The sequence below is a fragment of the Prunus avium genome, chromosome 5 (assembly GCF_965620075.1).
Source record: "Prunus avium chromosome 5, drPruAviu1.hap1.1, whole genome shotgun sequence".
NCBI lineage: Eukaryota > Viridiplantae > Streptophyta > Magnoliopsida > Rosales > Rosaceae > Prunus > Prunus avium.
In genome coordinates, this window is record NC_142288.1 from 24,562,447 (window position 1) to 24,585,814 (window position 23,368).

The window sequence follows — 23,368 nt, forward strand, 5'->3', positions numbered from 1 at the left end:
CACAACATCATTTGAAAGATTAGAATCATCTTTATTATCAATGATCTTACCTGATCTGAGCACATGAATGGCCTTGGCTTCTGGGTTCTTTGGATTGATCTCAGTTTGGCTTGGCCATTTCCCAGGCACTCTTTGAGTTATTTCAGCAGCTATTTGGCCTAATTGGACTTCCAATTTGGAGATGGCAGCTTGTGTAGTTTGCTGAAAATTGGATTGGTTGATTGACATCTGCTTCACTATATCTTCCAATGATGATGATGATTGTTGTGGCCTTTGGAATGAAGGGGGATTTGCTTGATTCTGGGTATTTCTCCATGAAAAGTTTGGATGATTCCTCCAACCTGGATTATAACTTTGAGAGTATGGATCATTTCTTGGACCTTGGTTGTAGGAATTTACCAACTTAGCTTGCTCTTGCACAAATTCTGGATATCCAGCCCCAAGTGGACAAGCTGTGGTAGCATGGTCATGAGATTCACAAATGCTACACACTTCCTTCGGAGGGCTTCTTGAGTTTAATGCAAGAAGAGCATCTAGCTTTTGTTCCAGTTTTGAAATCTGCACACTAGAAGCATCATTAGAACCACTAATAACACGTTTACCTCTTGTATCCGTATGTTGGGTCTCCATTGCTATCTCCTCAAAGAGTTCGTACGTTTCTTCTGGAGTTTTGGTTTTAAAAGAACCACCTGCAAAATTGGTGACTATATTATGACTAGAAGGGGTTAGTCCTTTATAAAACATACGCATTTGAAGCTTCAATGGAATCCCATGATGAGGACATTGGTTGAGCAACCCATTGAATTTCTCCCATGCTTCACAAAACGATTCATCATCTTGCTGTGCAAATAACAAGATCTTGTCCCTAAGCATGTCGGTCTTTTGCGTGGAGAAGTATTTTTCCAGGAACTTCTTTTGAATGGCAGACCATGTAGTGAGTGAACCAGGCTTCAAAGAATTCAACCAATACTTCGCCTTATCCTTTAAAGTGTATGGAAACACTCTCATTCGAAGTTGATCTTCTGTCACACCTGTCAAGGGAAAAGAACTCACAACATTAAAAATATCCTTTATATGAGTCAATGGATCTTCATTAGGTAAACCATAAAAGGAAGGCAGCATATTAAGATGAGAAGATTTAAGCTCATAATTTCGAGCTACAGTGGGCAGCAAAATGCTTGAAGGAGATGCTGGAATTGTTGGGATATCAAGTTCTCCCATGAACTCAATGGCAGCCATCATTTCTTCTTCTTCTTGGTCTGAACTTGCTTCCGAATTTGAAAGTGAAGAACCGGGAAGTTCAGTGTGGAGAGCAAGACTTGTAAATGTAGCAAGAGCTTGCTCTTTTGCAGTTGACAACTCCCTTTCTAGACGATTCTGAATTTCAGAGGTCACTCGTCTGGGTTGCAATGATGGTCCTGCGTTCAAAGATCTAGAACGTTGGAACGAAGACCTAACTTGTTCAAGTAATGGATTTTTAGACATAAACTACCTGAAACAGAAAATTAGATTAATTAGAAACACTAAAAAGAATAGGGTAACCTTGGGCACATAACCAGGGAAGAACTTTCGTTCAGTCCCCGGCAACGGCGCCAAAATTTGTTGTTAATATTATGTTAACTCGCAATTGTACGGGGCAATTAGTAGTATAGCAAGACAAGTACGAGGTCGTACCCACGAAGACTGAGAAGTTAAAACTAGTTATGTACTTAGATTACCAAATTCAAGAAAGTAGGAGGTTATGTCTAAAACAGAATTTAAAACAAGAGTGGTTGTGATTGTTGAACAAAAGAAGCAAAATGAAATTGCAAACAAAAACAAGTAAACAAATGTAACAAAGAGTGGTTTTAAGAGTTGGAAAACAGATTTTGAGACTAGGGCATTCGAATCACCATAACAATTCAATTCTGGGTTATAAAGATTCAAGTAACAAGTCTAATTCAGATTCAAAGATTGATTCTAGCTAAAGTATGATTAGGCCATGGTGTTTGGTCCTAACCTTGTGTTCCTAATTCCCTAATTTGATCATTTGTTGTCTAACCTAAAATTAAGCATTAGGAACCCATTAAGCATAGAAGAACATTTTAAACAACCAAGTATGTATCTAATCCCTGTTGTCGAATGTCCATACATACTCTTCCTATTCATAGTTCAATTCGAATTAAAGCATGGTGTATACTCTTAATTCAAACCAAGATAGTTAACAAACAAGTTCTAATGGTGATCAATCATTCAAACAAGCATGTTAACTTATAAGCATAATGAATAAGAACATGAATCATGAATCAAACTTGAAACTCCAAACTTATAAACCCAGAATATTCATGTTAGGTTACATCGAAGCCCTAGTTATGGATTTAGCTACTCATAATGGAAAAGAGACTTGAACAGAAATGAGAAAACATAATGAATACAATAAGAGTAGAAAAACCCTTTTTCTGAAGTTCTTGTGGTGTCCAAGGCTTCTCCAAGTGCTTCTCCACTTCTAATGCTTCTCCAAGTGCTTCTCCACTTCTAATGCTTCTCCAAGAGCTTCCCCACTTCTAGAAAGATGTATGAAGGATATGGAGGTGATTTGGGATGAGTTTGAGTGAGTGGTGATGGCTAAGGAAGATGAAATTCGTAGGGAAATGAAAGAGAGGTTTGCTGGAGTTGTTTTGGTGATTGTTGGAGTGTTTGGGATTTTGAGAGTGTTTGAGGATGGTTGGAGTGAATTGTGGGGGTTGTGAATCTCAGGATTTGTTGTGTCTTGAATGTGGAATGGATGTGGTATTTATAGGGAGAGGGGAGTGACAAATCTGAATTCAATATGGCTAATGCATACAACACTTGCATTATAAAAGATGAATTGGTTGATGCACTTCACTAATGCATACAACACTTGCATTATAAAATCTGAATTGGTTGATGCACTTCACCAATAGATCCCACCAGCAGCCCTAGCTCATCTTCATGTCACCATGACCAAGCTTCCAACCAGAAATGATAGCTCATACCTAGCTCACCATGACCAAGCATCCAACCAGCACATGCTGAGGTCAGCATAACCAGCAACTTCAAGGGCTTACAACTTGGGCTTCTCTTAATCAAATTAGGACTTTAAGCACTCTAAATTGAAGTTCAGAATGTCTTCTTTCCAGCCATATATCATTTGGGCCAATCCAAGGTCGGAGGAGGAAGTTAAGGCCAAAACAAATTTCTAACTCATTTTGCGCGCTGATAAAATCCATCCTGAGCATGGCTCTGTGTTTGCTAGGTAACAGACTCCATATTTATCCAATGGGGCTGAATGTTGGATATGTTATAGTACACACCCATTGGAACAACTTTCATGAAGAATGCTGCCTCATCCGAGCTGTGTAGGTTGCTGAAACAAAGCTTGCAATATGACCTACGGAACTGGACTGGCAGGGGGCTGTAGCCAAAATGAGTTTGTCTTTTAAGCTCTTCTTCCATTCATCCAAATTAGGCCTTAACATGCTTGAATTGCATGAATTATGCTCTCTTGCTCTATTGGCCTACAAAACACACAAAGGGAGGGAAATAACTTAGAATTATAGGAACTAAGCAAAAGAAGTAAGTAAATTGGGCATGTATATGTATGAAATTATGAGCTTAACAATACACTCAGTCACTCTTCCAACGTGGATTCAAAATTTGGATAGCAGATAGCAGCCCACCCTTCTCACAAGGAACCCACCTTGTCACACTGCACAAACATCAGGGGATGAGATACCGATCATGACAAAACCAAAAAGACGAAAAATACACATTCTTTGCTTTTAAATAAGCAGCATCTCCCAACCAAAACAAATTTGACAGGTTGTGCTTCTCTCAACCTTAGCAGCATCTCCCATCCCTGATCCTTCTGAGGAACAAGATTAAGGACTTTCGTAATTTGCAAACAATGTTGGATTCTTTGTTTTTTGAATTGCAGAGGCATAGTTATCCCAATTCCATTGGTTGCTGGGCAGAGAAGGATGGTTCATCTATTGTTTTGTCAGTGTAGCGCATTTTTCGTAAGTTTCATGTAAAATTTTGTCAGTCTTGTGCATTTATTGTAAGTTTGTTTTGTGTTATAATTGCCTTAATATCTGTTTTTAACATTTTTTTTGTTTGCTTTGTTTTTGGTATGATGATTATGTGGACATAATTAAAGGCCATCCATTTTTTTATGGATGTTGTGGATATGATGACGTATGTTGAAGATCTTCACAATTGCATACATCGACGTACTGTTCGTTCGAAAAAGTTGATGTTGAGTCTTCCCATTTTGATAGGTTATTGAATTGGAATGAAAATAGCAAAATGAAGAAGTGGAAGTATTATATGAGGTGCATTTATGCTTACAAAAATTCTAACTATAGTGAAGGTATTGCTATTAATTTGTTGAGGTTTATTTGCAACTTAAAGCAACACTACCGCTCTCCAACCACGATTAAATCAATGGATGAAGACGTGAGGGAGTTCTTCCCATAGTTTTTGGATTGTATTCACGCTATGATGGTTTATTCGCAACTTGAATCAACACTATTGCTCTACGATCAAGATCAAACAACTAGGTAAAGACATGAGGAAATTCTTCCCAGAGTTTTTGAAGATTATTCACGATATAAATGTTTAGAGAGGTTGCTGGAGAGTATACTTGAGGATGTCTGTGGTTTGGGGTTTGGGGTGGCTGTAGTGGAGAGAATATGAAGAATAATGAACATGTGCATTTGCGCGGCAAGTATGAAAACCGTTTCTGGCAGCGTGACAGGTGAAACGAAGGATACCCAAGAAATGATAGATTTCTATGCTGCTCGTGGATTCAATATGCAACTGAAGCTCTCCAGAGACTAGTAAAAAAAAAAGGATGTGAAATTCTAATTTATAATTGATGTTGAAAACTCCCTGAAATGAGACCATAATAAAAAAGAAGATTTCCCTTCTTGTAATGTACATATTAATAACTTCATAGGGAACTGTTGGTATTGGAACTCAAAGCATCTACTGACAGTCGATAATTGTTGGGTGATAATTCCCCTTTGTGTGGAATTGTATCTAGGATTCACCGATGTTTGATTTACTTGCTATATTGTGTCTGTCTATGGTTGCACAGTCAACAATGAGCTCTGAAAGTCCTTAACCTTGTTCCTCATAAGGATCAGGGATGGGAGATGCTGCTGAGGTTGGGAGAAGCACAACCTGTCAAATTTGTTGTGGTCGGGAGATGCTGCTTATTTAAAAGCAGAGAATGTGTATTTGTCATATTTTTGGTTTTGTCATGATCGGTATCTCGTCCCTTGATGTTTGTGAGGTATGATAAGGTGGGTTCCTTGCGGGAAGGGTGGGCTGTTATCTGCTATCTGAATTTTGAATCCACATTGGAAGAGTGGCTGAGTGATGTATGTTTTGGCAGGGTGAATGTTCCTCAGAAAATAAGGTTAATTGCTAGTAAGGGTTGTTTGTCGCCTTACTGGCATGTCTGAGGAACATTCACCCCTGCCAAAACATACACTCAGTCACTCTTCCAACGTGGATTCAAAATTCGGATAGCAGACAGCAGCCCACTCTTCTCGCAAGGAACCCACCTTGTCACACTGCACAAATATCAAGGGACGAGATACCGATCATGACAAAACCAAAAAGACAACAAATACACATTCTCTGCTTTTAAATAAGTAGCATCTCCCAACCAAAACAAATTTGATAGGTTGTGCTTCTCCCAACCTCATCAGCATCTCCCATCCTTGATCCTTATGAGGAACAAGGTTAAGGACTTTCGTAATTTGCAAACAATGTTGGATTCTTTGTTTTTTGAATTGCAGAGGCACAGTCATCCCAATTCCATTGGTTGCTGGGCAGAGAAGGAAGGTTCATCTATTGTTTTGTTAGTGTAGCGCATTTGTCATAAGTTTCATCTAAAGTTTTGTCAGTCTTGTGCATTTGTTGTAAGTTTGTTTTATGTTATAACTGCATTAATATCTGTTTTTGACATTTTTTTTGTTTGTTTTGTTTTAGGTATGATGATTATATGGACAGAATTAAAGGCCATCCGTTTTTTATGGATGTTGTGGATATGATGACGTATGTTGAAGATCTTCACAATTGCATACATCGACGTACTGTTCGTTCGAAAAAGTTGATGTTGAGTCTTCCCATTTTGATAGGTTATTGAATTGGAATGAAAATAGCAAAATGAAGAAGTGGAAGTATTATATGAGGTGCATTTATGCTTACAAAAATTCTGACTATAGTGGAGGTACTACTATTGATTTGTTGAGGTTTATTTGCAAATTAAAGCAACACTACCGCTCTACAACCACGACTAAATCAATGGATGAGGACGTGAGGGAGTTCTTCCTAGAGTTTTTGGATTGTATTCACGCTATGATGGTTTATTCGCAACTTGAATCAACACTATTACTCTCCGATCAAGATCGAACAACTAGATGAAGACATGAGGAAATTCTTCCTTGAGTTTTTGGAGTTTATTCACGATATAAATGTTTAGAGAGGCTGCAGTGGAGAGAATATGAAGAATAATGAACATATGCATTTACACGGCAAGTATGAAAACCGTTTCGGGCAGCGTGACAGGTGGAATGAAGGATACGCAAGAAATGATAGATTTCTATGCTGCTCATGGATTCAATATGCAACTGAAGCTCTCCAGAGGGTAGTTAAAAAAAAAATTGTGAAATTCCAGTTTGTAATCGATGTTGAAAACTCCCTGAAATGAGATCATAAAAGAAAAGAAGATTTCCCTTCTTGTAATGTATGACAGTAAATAATTGTTGAGTGATCATTCACCTTTGTGTGGAATTGTATATGGGATTCGTCGATGTTTGATTTGCTTGCTATATGGTGTCTGTCTGTGGTTGCACAATCAACAATGAGCTCTGAGAGTGTATCACCCGGAGTTCTATCTCATTTCAAATTTAGACGCAGGTGTGGTTGAACAGGAGCAAGCCGAATCCGAGCGGAGATTAATCCAACCCTTTGGATGTGGAGACACGTCGTGGTATTTACCAAATAAAGAACTTATTAAGATAATTACGTACATCATACAATTTTCCTTAAAGGTGGACTAATTTTATTATGAACATATATCAGGGCTCTTGGCATTGATGATGTTTCCATAAAAATTTGCTCACTGGGGAGTTTATCATAGTTTATGCATGGTTTAGCATTTAGTATTAAAAGTGACATTTATTCTTACACTCAAGGTCCTATATTCTATGTTCGGATTATTCGCAGCAATGGTCCCTCAACTATACCCCAAGTTACACTTTGGTCACTCAACTCAAATATTAGTTGCAAAGGTCACTCAATTAGGTGTTTTATTGCATCGTTAGTCCTACCGTCAAGTCTCTCTAACGGTAGGGATTAATGGTGCAACACAACACCTAATTGAGTGACCAAAATGTAACTCCGAGTATAGTTGAGGGATCATTACTTAACTGAAAAGTCACATTTGCCCATCAATAATCTAAGAGATGCTTGCCACATCATCATTTTAAACAGAAAAAGTAACAGACTTGATGGTAGGACTAACGGTGCAACAAAACACCTAATTGAGTGACATCTGCAACTAATATTTAAGTTGAGTGACCAAAGTGTAACTTGGGGTATAACTGAGGGACCATTGCTGCAAATAACCCTTCTATGTCCTCATCTCTCAATATTATCTATATTTAAATAAAATGAGTGATTATGTAACATTATAATTTTTTTTTTGTGGTAAGCTCAGTATAATTTATAATTTATAAGTACATCAAGAACGAGCCTTCAATGGCAAAATGTTAATTCGACAGCTCACAATAAAATCAAAATGGCCTGCTCTGTTAGAAAAGTGCAACGGAGAGCTCAAGGGCAGGCAGTTTTACGAGCTTTTGTCCCACGCCATTACTTCAGGTGTCTTAGCCCACGACTCGTTCGTCTCAAGCAAGCTCCTCCTTCGCTCTCTCCCTCACGGTCTCGGCTTTTCTCGCGCCCTTTTCTCTCAGATTCAAAACCCAAATGTCTTCGCCTGCAACTTCATCTTCAAAGCCTACTCTCACAGCTCCTCCCCGCAAGAAGCTCTTTATCTCTACAACTTCATACGTCGTCGTTTTCCCCATCTCCTACCGGACAACTACACCTTCCCTTTCCTCTTCAAAGCGTGCAGTCGTCTCCAGCTTCCCCACAAAGGCCAAGAGCTTCACGCTTTGACACTCATTCTCGGACTGCATGACGACGTTTTCGTTCAAAATGGCCTCGTCTCTATGTATTCTGCGTGTGGCCTACTTGACTCTGCTCGTAAGGTCTTCGACTTGGTACCGGGTCTGGTTCGCGACGTGGTGTCTTGGAATAGCGTTATTTCTGGGTATTTACAGAGCCATCGCAACTGGGATGCCCTCCAGGTGTTTGACGAAATGCTCAGTGATGGGTCTATGAGGCCCGATAAGGTGACTTTGGTCAGTGCTCTCACTGCGTCTGCGAGGTTGGGTTCTCTTGGTTTGGGGAGGAAAATTCATGGGTTGGTGCTTGGAAGCGGGTTTGCATTGGATGTCTTCCTGGGTTCGTCTTTGATTGACATGTATGCGAAGTGCGGGCGCATGGATGATGCTCGAAAGATTTTCGACAGGGTTCCACACAGAAATGTGGTGTCTTGGACTTCTATGATTGCAGGCTATACGCAGTCAGGCTCGTTCAAGGACGCGATAGAATTGTTTCGTGAGATGCAATTAGAAGGAGTTGAAGTAGATGCGGCAATGGTTGCTTGTGTTATATCTGCATGTGGGCATTCGGGTGCATTGGACCATGGAAGGTGGGTGCATACGTACTGCGAAAGAAGCGGCATTGACATGAACATGTCAGTGAAGAATGCTTTGATTGACATGTACTCCAAGTGTGGAGACATTGAAAGGGCTCTTGAAATTTTTCATGGCATGAGCTCAAGAGATGTGTTTACATGGACTGCCATGATTACAGGTCTTGCTATGAATGGGGATTCTGTTAGGGCATTGGAAATGTTTTCACAAATGGAAGCGTCAAGTAATGTCAGGCGAAATGAGGTCACATTCCTCGGGGTCCTGTCTGCATGTAGCCATGGCGGTTTTGTGGAAAAGGGTTTTCGGTATTTCAAAGCCATGTCTGAAATTTATAAACTCGTTCCTCGCATTGAACACTATGGGTGCATGGTGGATCTTCTTGGTCGTGCTAATTTGTTAAATGAGGCTGAGAAGTTCATAAGAGCTATGCCCATTCAGCCTGATGTGGTCATATGGCGATCTCTGCTTTTTGCATGCAGGACTTATGGGAACACAGAGTTGGCAGAATTTGCTGCCAAAAATGTTGAGAATTTGGAACCAAGAAGGTTTGAGTCACGTGTTTTATTATCCAACTTATATGCTTCAACATCAAGGTGGTATGATGTGAACAAGCTGAGGAAAGGTATGCCTCTTCAGGGCATCCAGAAGCAGCCTGGCTGCTCTCTCATAGAAGTAGATGGCCTTGTTCATGAATTCACTGTTGCAGATTGTTTACATAGTCAAACTCATTCTATATATGAGACTGTAAGAGGAATTAATAAAGTTATACGATCAGAAATATTTGCTTAGGGATTTTGGATTTTCAGCAACAATGTGAGCTAAAATTTTGTTCAACTCTCAGGCAGTGCAACAAGCAATTCTTACTTGATAGATGACAATATGCAAAGTTTTTACAAGGCAAAGTACTCCTTAATAATAGCATCTGATAGAACTTTGTCAAAAGCAGCATTTTATTTCTGTTAGTAAAAGCATTTATATTAGTTTTTCAAGTCGAGCATTTAATAAATGAGCTATTCCTGGAATGAAAGAGACATTAGCATCCTCAGAATGTTCCAAACTCTTGTCATCATCAATGAGGCCCGGCCACAGGGTGTGCGGGCTAAGCGATAGCACAGGGCCCCCGAAAAAATGAGCCTCCTATAAAATCTTTTAGCCCAAGAGTTATAGTTGCACTTTTATGTGTGTAATTGATGCGTTTTGGACTTTATTCTAAAAATTTTGGGGCATTTTTCTTTACTCTTCATATAGTGGGCATCTTTTACATAAATTAACAAACTTAGCACCTAAGGTTGAAATTTTTTGAATTAATTTTTGTTCTAAATTGTAACGTTAACCCCAATTCAATTCTTTGGACTTGGAAAAGCGCATAAAAGTGAACAATAAGAAAAGAGGCCACCCCTAATCAAAGAAGAAGAAGCAAAAGATTTTCTTCTTTCATTCCTTTTTGCTTTTTCATTTGGCCTGGGACTTTCCAAAGTTGTCATACATTTGTTAACAATGATACCACAACAAATTTATCTACAAACTCATAAATCATACTTAGGGGGAAAAAATGAAAAGCATAACAAATGGCTGCAAATGCAAATGTCACTTCTTTTGTTGTCGTCCTCGTCAATTTAGCAATCAAAAGTCACTCTTACACTTGAAGTTCTAGCAATCAAAAGTTACTCTTACACCTGAAGTCCTCCTCCACCAATATCCAACAATATGCGAATATGCGAAGTGCGGGTGTATGGAGGAAGTTCGCGCAGTCACGCTCTTACAAGGATGCGATCAAAACGGTTTCGGGACAATTCGATGGAGTTGAAGGAGACGCAACAATGGTGGTTTGTGTTAATCTGCTTGCGGTTACTCAGGTGCATTGGACCATGAAAGGTGGGTGCATACCTACCTCTCGGTTAAGTACACTTTGATTGACATGCATTCGAAGTTGAAAGACGATCACAATCGTGTGCCCTATACACTCCTCTAAACTCTTCTAGCTAGTTATTATCAATCGTGTGCCCTAAACCCTAATCTATCAAGGTGGTGATGTGATAGAACTTTATCTAAGGAAGCATTTTATTTCTGTTAGTAAAAGCATTTAAATTTAAAATTTCAAGTCTATTGCCTTTTGGAATATATACAATGTCAGAGTGAAGTTACAGTACAGTAAACAACCATCACCAGTAGTAGTAGAAATGGCTCTCTTCCTCTAACCCCAAAAAGTACAACTCAAATGGGAGTTACTAGAAAGCCATAGCAGTGAACAAGGAAAAAAAAAACAGAGAAATTCAGCAAACGAAAAACAGAGACTAAAAAATCCAAAAAGGAAACTAGGATGAAGCCTTGGGTTGGACAGGGTCTGCTCCAACGTCCTTGAGAGTCACGGTACGCTCTCGCGGGTTGGAGGGTTTGTAAGCAAAAGCATCTCTACGGGTAGGATCTTTAACGGCGTGATTGTAGTCGTCATACTCCTGAACATGAGCCACCTTCCTGAAAAACGAGTTCGTGATGAACTTCTCGGCCTCCTCCACCACATGCTCCGGCTCCACCACCTCCGGCAGCGTCTCGCGTCGCTGCTTCTTCACGTAGACATGGGGGTTGTGCTTCAGCTGATGCATCGCGGTGTGGAGCCCCAACCCGAGTGACACTGTTATCATCCCAAGAACTACATAGACAGGCACGAAGTCACCCCTCAAGAACCTTTTGTAGCCCTGCTGGCTTTGTGCAGTGACACCAGCACTTGGGGTGTAGGCTTTCATCTTGGGTGAGGTTGAGGTTGCATATTGTCTTAACCCATTCGCCATTTGTTCCCAGTGGTTCTGCACAATTTTCTGTACATGGTAAGTAAAAGAAAAACCCAGAAATTTACAAGAAGAACTAAAAAATTTACATGAGAAATTTAAGAGGAAATGAGCTCACATACCCTTGATCTAAAAGCCATGATCTTACGCAGAGAAATATAGAAATCAGACAATAGATGCTTCCACAGTAAGAGTAGCAAGTCTCCGCTAAACACAAACTTGATGAAAATAAAAGCGATTCTTAACTTGAAGCAAGAGCTGCTAGATCTTACTTATAAGATGAATATTGAAAAGAATAGAGAGTTCTCCTAATCAAGAAAAAAGAGTAGAGTGTTCTGGAGCCACGTATCACAGTGCAGAACCCAATGGGACACGTGTCCAAGAACCAACACTGCACAGTGCCAGTAGAACCCTCCTGAAGCAGCACGTCAGCATCATTCTTATCCTATACTAGGGACAAAAGCTTAATAAAATACTTATTACTTCAGAGTAGCAAACATCAAAGCCACATACCCAATTTCAACTTCTCTCCTCTGTAAGATTTGTAGAAGTATGATAACAAAAATCAAAATCAAAACTTGCTTAGCATGCTTCGAATTGATGCTTCCAAAGTCCATCCAAAACCCAATATATTGCTTCTGATTGAGGATGCAAGCTATCACCTGCAATAAACTTGTGGATGCTTCCATTCAAGTTAATTAAACTACAACCACTGATCTTCTTCACCCTTTTAGCATCTTTTATGGATTTTCTAATCTTCACCACATCATCCCATTTCCCTGCATTTGCATAAACGTTGGCCATGATTGAATAAACTCCACCATCTTCAGGGTCCAACTCCATTACATGTTCTGCTGCTTTCTTTGCCATCTCAACATCACCATGTATCCTACACCCTCCTAGCAACCCACCCCACACAAACACATCACCACCCATTGGCATCTTGTCTATCATCTCCATTGCTTCTTTGATCAAACCTGCTCTCCCAAGCAGATCAGCCATGCATCCATAATGCTTGAGCTCTCGAGGGACCCCATAAACTGTTTCCATGTCGTCGAAAAGCTTCTGGGCTTGATGTACAAAACCCACATGGCTACACCCCACTAAAACCCCTAAGACGCTCACCCCATCTGGTTTAACTCGGGCCTCTATCATTCTGCAGAAGTAATTCAGTGACAGCTTGCCGTGGCCATGCATTGCAAGCCCAACAAGCATGGCGTTCCATGTGAACACATTCTTATCTGGGCTTGCCTCGAAGATCTCCAGGGCAGTCTCAATGCACCCACACTTGGCATACAAGTCCACTAACGCTGTTAAGAAGTAGGAACTGAGTCGAACCCTGTTCCGTTTGATGTAATCGTGAATGTTTTTACCTCGTTCCAAATCTCCCAGCTGCGCACAAGCAGAAAGAGCAGAAACCAAGCAGATATCATCAGGGATAACTCGCAAACCAAGCATCTGATCAAACAGTTGAATCGCTTCTTCGCACTGATTCATCTGAGCATACCCAACTAAAACGGTACCCCACGAGACGGAGTCCCGCACAGGCATTTCGTCAAACAGTTGACGCGCTCTAGAAACCTCACCGGCCTTAACAAAGGCGTCGAGCATGGCGTTGTAGGAGACCACATCCCGGTGAGAACTTTCATCAAACACCTTACACGCACGGTTCAGGTGACGACAAATCGAGTAGACATGAATGAGGGTGTTAGAAACAAACAAATGGGAAGCGAAACCGAACTTGAGGGCCTGCGAGTGAAGGGCCTGAGAGATGAAAAACGAAGAAAACCCAAGTTGGGCACAGGCCTTGAGAACAAAAGGGAAGGTGTGGAAGTCCGGGGGGAGAGAAAACCGGCGCATACGGACAAAGAAGCCGAGAGCAGAGAGAGGGGAAGAAAGAAGGGTGTGGGCTCTAATAATGTTATTGAAACAAAAGGTTGATGGGTTTGTGATGAGGTTGAAGAGAGAGATGGCATAGCTGAGTGAAGTGGTTGAAGAGGAAGAAGGGATCAGAGAGATGAAGGCGTGGAGGATGCTGGCGGTGATAATATCACGACAAGTCGTTTTGGTGAGTGTGGGATTGGTGATGGTGAGAGCATGGAGTTGGAAGAGTTGGTTTGGGGTCTTGCAGCGTTTGATTACGGCGGTGATGTTGTTCGCATTGGTGGCTTTCATTTGATCAAGAAAAGAGAAAGAAACGAAAGGCGGTAACAACGAAGGTCCCTGTGATTTTAATTTGATCATTTAGCTGGAGAGGGTTTGGAGGGAGAATTTGAACTAACTTGGGGCCTTTCCATTGTTTGATTATGGTGGTGATTTTGTTCGCATTGGTGGATTTCATTCACTTCGATTTGCTCTGGTTCTCTCATAGGCTACAACTCTCAGTGGTTGATGAAGAAAAAAGAAAGAAAAGATTGGCGGTAAAATTGGCCGGAGATATAAAAATAAACGTGTAATTAATTAAATTAATTGGATCACAAAAACGTGGACGGCAGGATTCGAACCTGCGCGGGCAAAGCCCACATGATTTCTAGTCATGCCCGATAACCACTCCGGCACGTCCACCTTGCTTGTTACTTAAATAGAGAAAAAGGATAATATAGGAGACAATTCACTATACAATACTTATGTTGTAAACAGAGCTCACACTCTTGGGCTTCGTCGTCCAATCTAGCTCAGAACAAATAAGTTATTAAAAATTGTTCAAATCATTTTCTTTTGAATTTATTTAAGAGGGAAAGGAAACTGAAGAAAGAAAACAAAAAATTGAAGAAATAGGGTTGCTCTTTGATGTTTTGTAGTATGGTCAAGTGGTATAATATAAATGGATATTTCAATGCTATATAATAATTTTTTCATATTAGTTTATGTTTCGATTGTTTTTTTGTTAGACTTACAATAATCTCATTCTCGATAATAAGACAAACATCCGAGTATGACCCGACTTCAAGTTGAAGAAAACCCTGATTTTCAATAAAGCAAATGTTGAAAAATGGTGCACAACATGAACTCATGTGTTATTTTCGTATGAATTTCTATTATGTTATGTGAACTTTCTATTTGCATACAAGGCAAGGCTTACACAATCCTGCAAAAAAAAAAAAAAAAAGGTGTGTCTTTACATAGTTGTAATGCCCTCAATTATTGCAGAGAGCACAAATGTAGAGGGGAGCAATTACAAATCTATGAAGGATCTAGTGGCTAAAAAGTAAATCCAAAGTCTAGTTGTTCCCTATTGCTTATCTCTATGAGGTTTATTGTTTAGTTAGTGAAATGGAGTTTTTTCCAACATTTGGGTCTCCCACTAAGTGAATTAGTGGCTTTGGACACATAGATTCTCACAAGCATTAGTATTGGGGCAAGAATATGGACGGTGCAAATCTACTTCCAAATTCTCCTCTATTTTTGCTGCCTAGTTTATAACTGCTTTAACTACTTTTTCCCATTAGTTTATCATTCAAATCTCTTCTTTCGAGAAGGATTCCTCCACATATTATCTCATATTTCCACTCAAAAGTCGTCTACACGTATGTGGGTGTAGATCACTGTGAGATTCACATTTAATTCATAGTCAAAAACCATGTATTTGCGTGTGAATGACTGATATTAGCAAAATACTTCCACCTATTGGTCTTAATATTCATTTTCCTCAGCATTTCCCGGCATGGAATGAGTCTCTCTCTGTCTGTCTCTCGTCTTGAGTGTTGAAAGACTAATGTTCTGATTGATGTAAAGCAGATGATGAATGATAATATTCTTAGCAAAAGATAAGCACTTACCCAATAAGAGAATAATGCTTAGGGGGGGCCATTAGAAAATGTACATTCCACATATGATTCTCCCTGCTGATCTGTTTGCTTTTGTCTTCTTTTCCTTTTCCTCCTTCTCCATTATAATTTAAATATTCAGGATGCCACCGCCGAAGTCACCTGGTTGGGAAGTTTATACCTCTATATATACATAAACTTGAAGCAACAGCTAAAAACACTTCACTGCCATTTTAACCTAACAAGCTCTCTCTAGCACAGACACGCAAAATGTGGAGGAAAAAGAGGAAGACGATGATGAATTTGAGTAGAATTTCTACACGTTTGGTCAACAATATCAGCCTCTTCCTCCCTTAGTGGGATGCGAAGGGGTCAAAGGCAAGTCATTGAGGCAAAGGGAAGGTCAAGCCTTTCTTCCGGATTTGTTATTTCACATGTCAAACTCTTTTATGTAATCGTAGGTTATGTTAGTGCAGCTTCCTCACTTCTGCTCTCTGTTAACTATTTTGATTACTCAAATTCTTTCCAGTAGCTAAAAGAAGCAATTGTGCAATTGGGTTAGATTTGTTTCTGGCTTTTCTGGGTCTCATGTGCCAATTGATGGCTGCTCTTCAAGGCCAATTGCTGTATCTCTGTTCAGAGAAATCAATTTGGAAAGAATTGAATAAACTCCAGTTTGTTGGTTTTGCATTGTTTTCTTCTTTATCTTTCATCTGTTCCTCTGAGTTTCTTTTTGCACTACACATCACAAATTTACTGTGAAACACAGGTAAACAGCTAATCAAAAGAATTGTAGACACTCATGAACACATTTCAAATCATCTAAGATACCTTTTAAAAACATTTTCGCACACAGAAGTATCAACCTAAATAAAATCAAGGCTGATCTTTCAGCATCAATATCAAATCCTTTTATATATGACTTGGGATCACAAATTCCAAATCTTATCAATTACCTAAACATGATAAGAATCTGCTTTCAAGGCAAGTATCACTAGTGGTGGCTAAATGAAACATAGATACTACATGCATTATGAACGCAAGCAAGCACAGCGCCTTGGGGCATACCGTGTACAGTCATATGCTTATCCTGTAACTGCATCATGCAGAGGTACGGTACGAGGCAAACTAGATATTACAGCTGCAATATCTACTGATCACATATGAAAACTCAGTTAATTCTCACCACATATGGATTAGTATGGAAAAATAGCCTCATGTTCCACTCAAATCTCGCTGTAAATCGTGTAAAAAGATCCTGATGGCAAAGCAACAATAAAACAAAGGAGAAAGAACAGAAACTTATAAATTTTCAGTATTCATTAATGATATAGTCAACAAACACGGAGGAAAAAGGAACAAGATAATACCTACCACCTTTGCTATGAAAATCAAAATGGGCTGTAACCTGGTTTCTCAATAGTAAGTTTCCATAAATCCCGGAAAAGACTTTCTGACTACAAAATTGAAAATCCTTTGCCCCATATCCTGAAGGGGGAAACCATCTGTCATATAACAATCATATTGCCTACTTAACTAGTAATATCATTTTCTTTTTCTTCATCATCAACTCCGTTACAATTTCTAACTACAAGATCAATGTAGTTACCAACTCACTACAGATCTAGTTTTTTTTTCATGGCTTCATATACCATATATGTAATGCTTGCGGCTGGCACAACTTTGAGAAGATTTGGAAACAATCCCTTGTAGAAACCTGTATAGCCTTCATTCTGAAGGGTTCTCCAGAATACATCAGACATTCCTTTATAAGCAGCAGCTGTATTAGAACGTTGAGCTTGCAATCTGGAAAGAATAATATATTAAACACAACCGCAAAAGGAAATAGCAAAACTTAAGATGAAGTGAAAAAATCAAGTAATTTGGATAGGCACCCCTCACTAAAAAGAATAAATAACCACAGTAGTAGGCTTCAGCCATGAAATTGTACCTGGTTCGGATAACCTGCAATGGATAAACACATGTTGCTCCTAGAGCTCCAGATATTGTCCCACAGCCCAGCTGGATTAGAGGACCAGGTTCTGCACCAAAGTGAAGATTTTAAAACGCAATTCTACAAACTAAAGGTACAAAAAATATTCCATAGAGGAAAAAGATAAAGAAAGGAGAGTGAAAATTTAAAACAAAAAATGGAAAACCAGAGAATTGTACCACTATCTTGAAGAATATATGTCCTTGACATATCTTTTAAGGTCTCATAGGCCGCGAGGTCGATGCCAGCATAGGGGATAATCCCAAGAAGAGACGGAATCAGACCTTTATAGAAGGCCCGGGGTCCCTCATGAATCCATATTTCCTTAGTTAGTGTCTTCAACTGAGGACTCTTTCCAGCTTCTGAAGTGCAAGTCTGTAATCGAGTTTTCACAAGATCCAACGGATAGATAGAAGTTTGTGCCACTGCACCTGCTATACCACCAGCCAAAAGTCTACCCGAAGTACCAATATCTCCTGAGTCTGCCCCCATACTATCTCCAATGACCTTTTTTAACATTTCATAAGTATAGAACTTGATAGCACTTTCAGGTGCTACCTTCACAACATTTATTCCGTTACCTCGGAAAAACCCTAGGATACCATCTTCCTTCAATATCTTCTTTATAGCGGGAACTACAGAAGCACGTACTGTCTGAACTTGCAAAACCACCTTCAAGCGATCAAGAGGAGCAGTAGCAGTACGAGAAGCGGCACCTGCTATAGCCCCTGCAATAAAGTATCTGCTCCTATGAACATGCCTACTAATTCCTTCTGGAATGACAGCCTGCTCTCCTATATCCACAAGGCATACCCTTTCCCAGTGATGATATATGTTCTCAATCGTTGCTTCATGTGGATAAAGTAGAAGAAAATCTCTCCATTCTTCAAAAGTTATAATTCCATTGTTATCCTTATCAACATGCTCAACAAAACGGGCGAGTTCCTCGTCATCCATTTCAATCCCTACAAAACAAAAACTGCCAGGGCTTATAAGATGGAAAATGAAAAAGCTGCCCAATTGAAGGCTATGAAAAGGGAATGCTCCCACTTTCTCATTCTCTTAGACATATGTGCAAATTTATATTACGCTCACATCTATACATTCCCATCAAGCTCAATGCAGAACACAAAGGTAAAAATGTTCCCTAGTGTAATTCATACCACAGCCATAGCAATACTATAAATAATGCCTCAAAGCAGCAGCAGCAACAATATCCTCTAACCATTTGACAGAAAAAGATCCTAGGAAATCAATGCTCTACAGTCTACATGGGTCCAGGCCAATGAATATACCCTCATTATTAACATAGAAACTAGCATAACAGAGTTAGAGATTATGAGTAATTTAGAAGGAGAAAGTATGGTTGGTTGGGCATACCAGCCTTGACAAGAGCATCCCAAAGCTCTTCAGGCAGAATGCAGCCATTGTGCTCAACATCAATGGCCTGAAAAATTCGATACAGCTCGAGCTCCTTGTCATCCATATACCTTCGGAACTCGAGATAATCGACCCTTCCATCTCTGTTGGCATCGCAAACCTTCAGAAGATCCTTGGCGTACTTGTACTCCGGCGGAATCTGAAGCGCCGATAAACCGGCCTCGATCTGGGGATAGTCCAAGTACCCTAGATTCGTAGCATCGAAGAAATTGAAAAGGCTTCGAAGTCTGATCTCTCTCTCCTCCTTGGTCTCGCGCAAGGCCAGAAGAACGTGATCCATGGAAATGGGTCCGCTTTTCTTCACTGGGTTGCAGCAGCCGTCAGCACTGTGCTTGTTTGCGTCCCCGGTGGGGAAGCCGACATGCTCAGAGGCCGGCTTTGCCCCTGACATAAGAACCCAATTCTCCTTTTTTTCAAATTCTTCGTCTTCTTCAACCTTCAATGGGAACCAAATCAATCACCAGGCACAGGGAAGAAAGGAGATGCTGGTTTTGGGCTAATGGGTTGATGGGTTTTCGGGTATGGATCATAAATTCGCAACAATTCAGTCCTCACCGTTCACAGAAGATAGAAACAAGACGATGAAATGAGGGTTGGGAGAGATGGGGCCTCATCTTCTTCAATGTTGGGTGGTTGGGTTGGATTGGATTTAATGGTAATTAAGAGCGTAGTAACACAGATTATAACTGCCCAGTGCCCATAATATATTATCTGCAGTGGAAATTGGAGGAGGAGGTGAAGTGGGGAAGAGCCAAAGATATACGAGAGACGGAGAAGGATCGCTCTGTAATGGACGTGGATATTCTTCCTCGTGTCTGGTCGCCTTTCACTCCTCCACGTTTTATTTTCTTTATTTGTTATGATTTTTCAGTTTTCTTTTTCCATAAGGATGGTGAGATTTCTTACTTTCTGTCTCTTTTTTCTATAATTTTTCAATTCAACACCGCTGACATATCACATAGAAGAATCCCAACTTTATTTTTTGTATTTTTAGATATACTGTGAGTCTTCTTTTTTTGTCAGAGATGTAGTGTGGAGTCTGAAAGATGTTTGCACTGAGTTTAATTCCATTTTTTATAGAGTAGTTTAGAAAATAATATTGTAAAAAAAAGACACTCTGAAACTCAAATGGATTTCAATGTGAAAGGAAAGGGTTGGGGAAATTTTGGAATTTATAATATTTCTTAGTTCCCAATTTTGGAATATTATTGTGTCACATTTTGAGGTATTTCCATGGAATTATGAAAATACTAACGCATGTATTCAATGTAGTAATTTGTAATAGTATGAAAATACTAACGTATGTATTCAAAGTATATTGTTTGTTCTTACCAAAATAGGGGCTCTTGGTTTTGATAAAATCTACCCAAAAATGACAAAAATGAGAGGCTGAGGGGTAGGAGGCTCTATATTGAACCGACTGAATCTGAGCTTTAATTCATTACATTTGACCAAACACATGAACACGAAGCTAATAATTATTGATATACCAAAAGGCTACATAAGTTATACATATGTCTACATATCACAGTGCTGAGTGAGATGTAGATTCAAGACGCTTTACATTTTTTGGTACATAAAAGTTGACACCAAAATTAACCTATAGCCATTGCCAAATACTTCCTCATTGCTCTTGATGGCGGACACCAGCAGCTTCAGCTAATACCACTGCAAAATCTGCAAGAACAAAACCATGTAAGTAGACTAACGAATTTGGTGTTTCGGTGATACGCAATCTTAAACGCTTATTTGGATCAACTAACCTTACTTTTAACTTTAGATTACTCAAAGTGGAGCGTCCAAGCTAAGCAAGGAGGACTTTGGCAGGGTGTCTGCAACCAAAATGTAGAAGAGACCCATAACTCCTGTGTGAGTCTGTGTGCTGCTGTAGTTAGATAACACAATCAGAGTCTCCCCATCATTTATTTTGACAGAGCCTGGTTGAGGATAACAAGTGGACATTCCTACAATATAACCGGCTTCATTTCCAGCTTCCTTTCCCTTTCCATAAATTGGTATTGAAGAACATAGAATCCTTCCATCCTAGAAAAAAATTCACCACAAAAAAGCAGATTGATTTAACACAACAGACTACCAAAAGTTCAAATGCCTTGTAGTACAATATTATATAGCCGTATAGAAATGTCAGACATGCTTTTCACACATGCATGAAGGCAAACATGAAAGCGAGACAAGGAACAGTCCAATTTAGCCTGGCATACAATGAAAAATCTTGACTAGAAATATAGTGCAGGAAGAGATCATGATGCAGTGCTTAAAGAAAGATGTGAATTGTTGTGAATTGTTGCAGTCTGGTTGCAAAAACTTTACTTGGTAATGAATGCAGCCTCAGTTCATACAGGAATATGGTAAGGCCATATGCCAGTAAGTAGAGACGATTAACTAAGAATTTCGAGTTCTACCAATGCTGCAAGACAATATTGCAAGGCCTAGCAGAAACCAAATTATTTTGAGTGGAAGAAAAAAAACACCTCTCCATATAGAGTTGAACCAAGCCCCCCTGTGTGCTGATGGGCTACACCATAGACGACATAACCACCAGTTGGCATAGTAGCCATTGCCCATTGGTTGTCTAAGCACCTATCACTAGCTGTACTAGTGGCACTGCAAGACTCTTCAACATTATATTCGACCTGCACCGAAGAAAGATATAGACTCAATCACAAAAGGAACTAAATTCATAAAAACTGCAAACACCAGAATATTGATACATTATCATCATTAGAGAGAATACTATAACATATCATAGGGTGGGGTAAATCGTAAAACGTACCCTGCACTCATGTACAATAGAAGGTCCTGCTGAATGATTCATCCTATCAGTGACATCAAAGATATAAATCTTGACAGGCACAACTGCATCAGACCAATCAACCCACTTCACAGTATATCTCAAGTATAGGCTTCTCTTGGCACCATTAAAGCCCTGTTTTACTCTGCACTGTACACCATCATAACAACAATATAAACCTCCTTTGTAACCTGGCCTCAAAGGCTGACCACGTGAATCCGTCGAGACATTATACAGATCACACCTGCATTCAGTGCACCCCAAACCATTTTCCGCACCCCGTGTATCAATGGCGTGCACATTGAGCATCCATCTCTCCTCATACCCAGCAGGAACCTCTGCAGGATTCCCAACTTCTATTCCATAGGGATCTGGAACATGAGTGGATGTGTTTCGTGTTTCCGACCCAAGTCCAAAATACTGTCCAAGAACATTATTCTGGCAAATTCCAGTGTTTCTCACGAAAGTAAAATCTGATTTGTTAAGCTCCTGAAAACCAGTCTGCTCTGGCTCCACAAAACCTGTCCGGGCATAATATCTACCAACAACCCAATGATGGAGATAAGTTTCATGAAGGGGGATGGGATTCCCCTCTTCATCAATTACTTCAGCATTGAAACTCTTGATGCCAATATGACCTTTTGGAAAGGGGATATCATAGTAATATTTGTCTGCAACTGATCCTGGCGCCAACACAAACTTAGGAGAAACATAAACGCCAGACCTGGTCTTAGTTTTGGTTAACCGAATAGCATGTGAACATGGCATACTTATTGCCAATACTAGCATAGCTAACAAAACCACCCAACCTTGAAAACGTTCCATTTTTTTTTCTCTCTGCAATATCAAGATAACCTCTAGTCAAACAACAAAGATACTCTAACACAAGCTCAAGTTTTGCACTCTGTATCATAAAGAAACATCAAACATGAACTTGTGAGGTACAGAATCGGTTTCTTTGGTGCTGTTTTATAATTTTATTAGAATTATGGATATGGGTTATGGAATTTTAGCATTTCTTGAATCAGTTATGGATTGACAGGTGAATTTGGCAAATGGGTTATGCAGAAATCAACAAATAGTCCAATCAAATTATCAAAATCAGAGTCATACAGAGGAAAGACTGAAGAGAGCGTACCAAAATGGAAGTAGTGTCTGAGAGCCACAGCAAGAGTCTGGTCTGCGTTTGATGATAAAGTTGGAGACTTTCAGGGTGTGTTGGATATAAATCATTAATTTTATATGCATTATTTATGCGTGATGGGCGAGTGTGCACCCGTTCAAACTGTAGACAGATTATTCAGCAAGAAAAGGAGAAAAAATAATAAACTCTGAAGAGAGTGACTGGAAATATGTTGGTGTTGAATTAATGCGTGTCCTTTTGCTGTGTCAAGGACGACAGCTTACGAAAGAGATGACGATTTGTGAAATGTACGTCGTGTCGTGTAGTCTGTGGTCGATAGAACTTGGGACCTTTTACCATTTTTCACTTTCACACCAAAATATGTGGCCTCAGCCATGACGCATAAGAATTGACCAAAAATTAAAATGTAACATTGTTATAGTTTTCATCAACAAGACAGAAAAGACAATTTAAGTGATGTTTGTTATTTTCTTTTATTTTAAGAAAGCAAACTTTGATACGCATGCCGTCCATATTTATTAACTAGACCATTTGCATCTCTTTCCATATTACATAAATTTGGACCCTAGTAAATGAATGGTTCGGGTTAACCAACTCAACAAAAGATAAGGAGCCCTCATAAAAAGAC

At 39.6% G+C, this 23,368-nt stretch overlaps 4 protein-coding genes, 2 non-coding genes and 1 pseudogene across 7 annotated transcripts; 2 read left to right on the forward strand and 5 right to left on the reverse strand.

Moving 5' to 3' along the window:
- Positions 1-766: 766 nt before the first annotated feature.
- LOC148294552 (small nucleolar RNA R71) lies at positions 767-873 on the forward strand. The gene has a single exon (XR_015836214.1). It is a non-coding gene; the product is annotated as a small nucleolar RNA R71 (small nucleolar RNA).
- Positions 874-7,784: 6,911 nt separating this feature from the next.
- Positions 7,785-9,686, forward strand: LOC110769628 (pentatricopeptide repeat-containing protein At1g08070, chloroplastic pseudogene; annotated as a pseudogene).
- Positions 9,687-10,880: 1,194 nt separating this feature from the next.
- Positions 10,881-11,875, reverse strand: LOC110769620 (NFU1 iron-sulfur cluster protein). Its single transcript, XM_021973640.2, has 2 exons — positions 11,707-11,875; positions 10,881-11,602 (listed from the first exon to the last, which is right to left on the reverse strand). The coding sequence occupies exons 1-2, from the start codon at positions 11,722-11,724 to the stop codon at positions 11,114-11,116; spliced, it is 507 nt and encodes a 168-aa protein (XP_021829332.1). The 5' UTR covers positions 11,725-11,875; the 3' UTR covers positions 10,881-11,113.
- Positions 11,876-12,063: 188 nt separating this feature from the next.
- On the reverse strand, positions 12,064-14,117 carry LOC110769619 (Pentatricopeptide repeat (PPR) superfamily protein). The gene has a single exon (XM_021973639.2). The coding sequence runs from the start codon at positions 13,826-13,828 to the stop codon at positions 12,167-12,169; it is 1,662 nt and encodes a 553-aa protein (XP_021829331.2). The 5' UTR covers positions 13,829-14,117; the 3' UTR covers positions 12,064-12,166.
- On the reverse strand, positions 14,068-14,149 carry TRNAS-AGA (transfer RNA serine (anticodon AGA)). Its single transcript has one exon. It is a non-coding gene; the product is annotated as a tRNA-Ser (tRNA).
- A 2,499-nt stretch (positions 14,150-16,648) lies between these two features.
- On the reverse strand, positions 16,649-19,653 carry LOC110769623 (calcium-dependent mitochondrial ATP-magnesium/phosphate carrier protein 2). The gene is made up of 4 exons (XM_021973642.2): positions 18,725-19,653; positions 17,524-18,309; positions 17,303-17,393; positions 16,649-17,157 (listed from the first exon to the last, which is right to left on the reverse strand). The coding sequence occupies exons 1-4, from the start codon at positions 19,173-19,175 to the stop codon at positions 16,968-16,970; spliced, it is 1,518 nt and encodes a 505-aa protein (XP_021829334.1). The 5' UTR covers positions 19,176-19,653; the 3' UTR covers positions 16,649-16,967.
- Positions 19,654-20,244: 591 nt separating this feature from the next.
- LOC110769627 (stress up-regulated Nod 19 protein) lies at positions 20,245-22,906 on the reverse strand. Of its 2 annotated transcripts, none has more exons than XM_021973652.2 (5): positions 22,735-22,906; positions 21,579-22,433; positions 21,277-21,438; positions 20,553-20,827; positions 20,245-20,461 (listed from the first exon to the last, which is right to left on the reverse strand). In XM_021973652.2, the coding sequence occupies exons 2-4, from the start codon at positions 22,419-22,421 to the stop codon at positions 20,570-20,572; spliced, it is 1,263 nt and encodes a 420-aa protein (XP_021829344.2). In that variant the 5' UTR covers positions 22,422-22,433; positions 22,735-22,906; the 3' UTR covers positions 20,245-20,461; positions 20,553-20,569. The 2 variants fall into 2 exon arrangements, with proteins under 2 accessions (XP_021829344.2, XP_021829342.2); XM_021973650.2 differs by having other exon boundaries at positions 20,548-20,827; positions 22,735-22,905.
- Between the last annotated feature and the right edge of the window lie 462 nt (positions 22,907-23,368).